The 6,054-nt window shown below is 45.0% G+C and overlaps 1 protein-coding gene across 2 annotated transcripts; it reads left to right on the forward strand.

The window, feature by feature from the left end:
• The first annotated feature begins 76 nt into the window (after window positions 1-76).
• si:dkey-94l16.4 (retinoic acid-induced protein 1) lies at window positions 77-5,828 on the forward strand. Of its 2 annotated transcripts, none has more exons than XM_049759701.2 (6): window positions 77-317; window positions 1,281-3,640; window positions 3,823-3,916; window positions 3,987-4,036; window positions 4,105-4,166; window positions 4,709-5,828. In XM_049759701.2, coding segments are annotated over exons 2-6 (2,562 nt in total). In that variant the 5' UTR covers window positions 77-317; window positions 1,281-1,285; the 3' UTR covers window positions 4,710-5,828. The 2 variants fall into 2 exon arrangements, with proteins under 2 accessions (XP_049615658.1, XP_049615659.1); XM_049759702.2 differs by lacking the exon at window positions 77-317 and adding an exon at window positions 453-905.
• The last annotated feature ends 226 nt before the right edge of the window (window positions 5,829-6,054 follow it).

Here is a 6,054-nt window from a genome sequence, read left to right on the forward strand (position 1 = left end):
GGGTCATTTGAATTCATTATTTACATTATTTCAAATTGTGTGTGTGTGGGGGGGGCTCGTATCATGATTCAGTTACTGGTTTGGTCTGTAATGTGCGCAGATGGTTTCCGCACAAACGTCTATTTTATTGTGGAGGGCGCATCAGGATATTGAAGATGTATGAGCCAACTTGACGTTGCGGTCATCAGCGTTCCAGGGAAGGTTCTAATTCTTTTTAATTTGGGACACTTATTCATTTTGTCAAAAGAGATGGAATCTTGAGGGAGATGCGGGGTGGACGTGTTTCGCAGCTGGACGTTTAAAACGTGACCATAGGGGTAAGTTTGAGCAGCTTTGTCACTTGAGCGCCCCGCTCCCTCCGTCTTTGTTTCGCCCAGTCGGGCCTTGCCCAGCCATCCAGATCAGATACGTGCAGTGCTCTGAAACACGTTGCTAAACTCTATGAACAATAACACGTAATCTCACCAGTAACGCGTGTTGTGGGCTTTGTATAGCTCATAGAAGTCAAATCTCCAAAGTTCATACGCATTTATATGCACTTTTTAATTCGGTATAAGTATTTAGCAATAACTTGAGTCGAATGAGGCAAACGTTTCAAATATTTTTGCCATTCCTCGTAATAATTAAGTTACCCGGCACAGTGACTTAACGTTAAACGGTTTCGTAATAAAAGTCGGTATTTTAGAAAAATGATGAAGCTCTGTCCCAGCCACAACTAGCCGAAATTATTATTGGCCACTGTAAATCGCTCTCATTGGCAAAATTGTTATTTGTACTTTGTGATTTTCTGTTATTATTCCAAACAAATTAAAAGTGACGATTAGTAGCCGGGCCTAGCCAGCTAACGTTAGCGGCGGCTAAGCTGTAGCTATCGACTTGGAATACCCGACCTGTCAACATTGTTGGTAAGTTGTCAGTCAGTCAGTCGCTTCCAAGAAAATTATCATTTAAACTTGAGTCGTTCCCTATAAACATTCAGTGACGATTACCAAGAACATGTCAAACGTATATCGTTTTGTTTCACTTTAAAAAAACTAATCTGAAGCTATCCTCTCACGTGTCAGTCAACTGTCAATTTAACGACTCATTTATTTTGTTCACATTTTGAAATAGTCTTTTGGTGACATATTAATAAGAGTAGAGTAGCTATAGTGTTGAGTGAAGGTTATACCAAAGTTGATAGAAAAAAAGCCTGCGCTTAAGTGACTCGAAGAATTTCAATCCAATACATTGGTAGTGAAATTGTATTGCAAAAGATGACACCTTTGTGTGTTTTGCAGTTGCTATGGAACAACCACCATGGAGCTTTGATGATCTCCAACCTCAGGACCTTTCCACCTCAAGCATTCCCAACGTGGTTGACCTGACCAGGAACGGCAGCCTGAATGTCAAGCCCTGCGATGTCCACAGCGCTGACTGGCACCCAAATTCCGGATTACCCTCAACACAGACCACCATATCCTCTAATTCCTCTCAGCAATCAGCGGATCAAATTCAACCAGACAATGCCTTGTCCCACACCACAGTGACCCTCTCCTATGTGAGCAGTTCTCCCATTAACTCAGCATCTCAGCCTCTAACTGGTTTGCCGCCTATCTGCAAGTTCTCCCTTCTCCCTTCTTGTGAGGCTGAGAAAGGTCTTAGGGAGACCACCTATACACTGAGCCAGCATTACTTGGAACACTGTGACACACCAGTGGACCTTGTCACTAAGGCTCCAGAGGTTGATCGACTTTGTCTACCTCAGGAGATTTGTGAACTAAACGGGACTGTAAGTTCGAGCACGACTCGCAGAGAGGAACACGGCATTCCCGAGAGTGCAGAAACTAGTGACAGCTTGGAAAATGGCCGAGATGACAGCTGGTCAAGTTTAGGCGTGGTGTCGCTAGAAACTGACATGACTGTCCTAAGGACTGGAAATTCCGAGACGCTGCTACAGGTATCAAAAAAAGAGGAACCGGTCCAGAACAAAGAGGCCGCAATAGAGCTGCGCTTACTGACCAGGGACTGTAAAAGCCCCCTCGAAGAGCCCGTGTGTCCCTCTGCTACCTCACCGTGTGATTTGGACCATGTGTTAATGCTGCCCCAGGCCTCCGCCTCACCAAGCGGGGACAACTCTTTTCCAGCAGATGAGGCTGCATGGGATGACTCCATCACAGAAGGGGCCACTTTTCATTCGACTGATGAAAACAGGCAGCCTGTGCACCCAAGGAGGCCAGAGCCCAAGCCTTTGACGGAGGATGTTTGTCCGTTAGGAATTTCAGAGGACAAACCCAACACTCTCACCACCCCGCACATGAACGGCAATGTCCAGGAAAGGAAACTGCCTTTGCGTTCAAATAGAGGGGTTCGCTTACAATCACTAGTTATGAATATCAATTCAAGTAGTTATAAGGTATCGGCACGCGTTAACACTAACGCCAATGCTTCCAAGACTCGGGATTCTTATGCAATTAATCCAAAGAAGAATGACACCCTGTCTAATGGGAAAAGCAGGAGCAAAGCGAAAGCAAAACACAAAGTAGTAACCCCGCCTAAAAAAGCTAACGCCAATGGCATTAAAATGCATCAATGCAAAAATACTACCTCCAATTGTGTTGTTCATTCTAAAAAGTCCAACAGTAAGTTTACAAAGGCCGTGCCAGAGGAGGTACTTTACCCTGGACATTTGCCACAGGTGAGGTCAAAGAGGAAAAACTCCAAAAAAGAGCCCCATCTCGTGCACTCCGATCCCCCCTCATTGGAAAAAAAGCAAGCAAGATGCTCCCCACCGGCAGCTAAAGAATCTCCAAAGAAAAGCCCGTGTTCACCAAAAGATCCGCCCAAATCTTCAGCTGCAAAGAAAAAGGTGGCGCGCACTCCCAAGAAGCGACGGAAGAAGCGTCAACCCGCACCATTTTTTTCCATCTTCGCTCCCAGGGAGCCCGAAATCAAATTGAGATATGTCCACTACAAAGAAGAAAAAAAGGACTCCAGGTACCGTCATTTCTCCCCCTTCATCCGGATGCAGTCGTCCACGTCGCAATGCACCGTCGTCAACGACCCGGAGGAAGTGGCAACGCAGGCCAAAAAGGGCCCAAGAGAGCAGGAGGATCACCACAGCAGCTTTATTTCGGGCACCGTCCCCAACAGTTCCTGTCTCCAGCTGGGTCGGGCGTCCACTCAGGGTCAGCGGCGGGGGGCCCTCGTCTGTTGCCTGTGCGGTCTCTCTGCCAATGCCATGGACTTGGGGGATCTCCACGGTCCCTACTACCCTGAAGGACAGCGGGTATCCAGACCCAAGACGTCAACACTTGGGTCCGATCTCAAAGACCGCAAGAATGACTACAGCGATTCCGATTCTTCGTCCTGTAGCGTCGGGGGCAGGGGGAAGAAACGGGCCGCCAACCAGTGGTGGCAGAAGGGCCTCCCGCCGACTATCGCCGCCGACGACACCGGCAGCCCGGCGGCGGTGGCGAAACGCGCTCGTTCGGAAATGTGGCCAGCAGATGTGGAGGACTGGTACAGCGCCCCTGTGCTGCCCATGGAGCCCCGTGAGTACTGGCTTCACGAAGACTGCGCCATCTGGTCGGCCGGCGTCTTCTTGGTGAAGGGCAGAGTCTACGGCCTGGAGGAAACTGTCAAAGTGGCCCGGCAGACGGTAAAGCAAAACAAAATGTATAAAATCATCGCTTGGACTCATTTTGGATGCATGATTTTGTTTCATCTGAAACAAGGCAGGAAATTAGAAATTGGGCAGTGTCAAATGTTATGTCTCATTTTCTTCCAAACTGAAGCAGGCACAAAAACGGATCCAATAAGCGTTTTTGTTTGTACCTGCAGATGTGCTCGGCCTGCTCCGGCCCAGGCGCAACGCTCGGCTGTTTCTTCAAAGGTTGTCCTAGCAAATACCACTACAGATGTGCTCTGGAGGCAGGTAAGGTCACAGTCCCCCTTGCTTTTGTCGGCCGCGTGGGCCGACTCACCTTCTCTTCTTGTCCTCGCAGACTGCATCCTCATCGAAGAAAACTTTTCCATGAAGTGTAAAAAGCACAAGGTGAGTGCCAAATGGTTCCTGTCTGCTTGGAAGATCCAATTGAACGTTCCTCATTCCATCCTCCCTAGAACAAGACACTCAAAGCCCCAGTGGGGATGCACAGCGATCCCAGGAGAAAGAGACCGCCTTGGTAAAAACATTTTTCTTCAAATTTGGATACATTCAGGTGTCTTTCTTTGCTCGCTTACAGCCATGGGTGGGATTTGAAATATTCAACAAAAACATCATTTTTGTTCTCAAAGGCATTTGATGAGTGTTTTTATGGTATTTTGTTGAAGTGTAAAATGTTGTTAAGCTTGAGAGCTTTTGACTGATGTTTCGGGTTTTTGCCGTGGTACCGTACCATTTCCCTTTTGGCGTCTTTTAAAGTTCCAAAAAAGTCTTGCCCTGTTTTGTCAGCTGCTGCTTGTTCCAAACCAATTTTGCAAGCAGTCATTGTGAAATGAAGGATATCCAAATGAAATGATACTACAGTATGCCAAATGAGACAACTTGATTATCAAATGTCACGCCTTATCTCACCAAAAAAGAATGCGACCGAATCCCGTGCAGTGTGACCAAGTGAAAAAAAGTTGGTCGCTACCCGTGCAAAAGTTCCTTTCATAGATAATTGAGATTTTGCTGACTTTTCTATAAAACATGATCATTTGGGCTTGTTTCTCTGTTATGCAGATATTCACCTGGCAAATTGCCCTCTGGACTATGTGAAGTGGACATCTAGCACCCATAAACCTTAACTCCTCCTTTTTGCTTGAACTCACAACTTCCCACTTTGTCAAAATAATTTTTCCCCAAAACAACAATCAATATCTGTAATTTAAACAAAAATTGTACATAGTTGATTATATTTGGTTCTATTTATTCATGAAGCATGACCTTTTAAGTTATTGGTAAAAAAAAAAAAAAAGTAGCTGCAGCAGAAGAAATGGTGAGCAGAGCCACCACAGCACACCACGTAAGGTACCATTTCTTTCAAGAAATATATGCATTGGATTTCTTTTCTTTGAACCAACTGAATTGTAGAAAAGTAGTGTTTGAATGTATCCTGGTATGTGTTGGCAAGAAGCACTTTGCGGTGGCTGCAGTATTACTTGACCCAAAGCACTTTGGAAGTGTGTCAAGGCTTCTTGGATCATTAAGGATTGTGAATCCCATTGAGGTGGAGGGGAGAGACAAAAGTCACTGACTCCTCCCCACATACAGTGAAAAAAAGTGAGTTTACATTGATTACATTTCAAGATGACGTGTGGTACCTCATAAGCCTTATCTGACGTACGGGGGACACACACACACACACACATCTGCTGTTTGCAGTGCAGAGCCAAATGGGATCTGCTCGGGGCAGTATTGTGCCGTGTTTGAATAACTCACCGAAGAACACAATTTGCCATAGAAAAAGACATCTTTCATTCGTGCCATGCTTGCATACATTGTTTCCCGAAGGTCACACGACTGCGAGTATTTTATTTTTGACTGTATTGTACGCTACAATACAGTGTTTAATGATGTGTGTTTGTTTCTGATCTGTTGCGTGTGTTTGTGTGTTTGTGTGTGTGTGCGTGTTTATCTATCTCAGGGCTGAATTGATTTATTATTGTGGGGTTAATGGACAGGAATTACAAAGGCCTTCTATTTCTTGTCCAGACATTCCATCATCTCGTATCGGTCGTTTGGGTTTAACGATGGACTTTAAGTCGTGCAATTGTATTTTTTTTTTTTACCTCCCTGCTCTCCTCTTGTAGCATTGGAGACCACTTGAGTGTCCAAAATAAATATTTTGTTGAACAATCAACAGGTGTGTTTGGGTGCAGTGAACAGTTGATTTTCTTTTTTTTGCTAAACTCCCAAACAGATTTCATGATAATTCAACATTTTGTCATGGTAATTGGATGATTTTAAGGGCGACATTTTGGAATTTTTAGTTGTGATGATTTATTCTTAATGACCTTATGCTTTGTACTTTTGGGCTATAAAGTAAGAGGCAAATGAATTGCATTCATCTGCAAAATAAAAGCCAA

Source organism: Syngnathus scovelli, chromosome 21 (assembly GCF_024217435.2).
Source record: "Syngnathus scovelli strain Florida chromosome 21, RoL_Ssco_1.2, whole genome shotgun sequence".
In the NCBI taxonomy this organism is placed as follows: Eukaryota; Metazoa; Chordata; class Actinopteri; order Syngnathiformes; family Syngnathidae; genus Syngnathus; species Syngnathus scovelli.

Bases quoted from the DNA above. Each gene is read 5' to 3' on its own strand.
- si:dkey-94l16.4 (XM_049759701.2), top strand. From the start codon at position 1,286: ATGGAACAACCACCATGGAGCTTTGATGATCTCCAACCTCAGGACCTT. The intron at 3,641-3,822 runs GTAAAGCAAAAC...TTGTACCTGCAG, and splicing joins TCAAAGTGGCCCGGCAGACG to ATGTGCTCGGCCTGCTCCGG. The intron at 4,037-4,104 runs GTGAGTGCCAAA...CATCCTCCCTAG, and splicing joins TGAAGTGTAAAAAGCACAAG to AACAAGACACTCAAAGCCCC.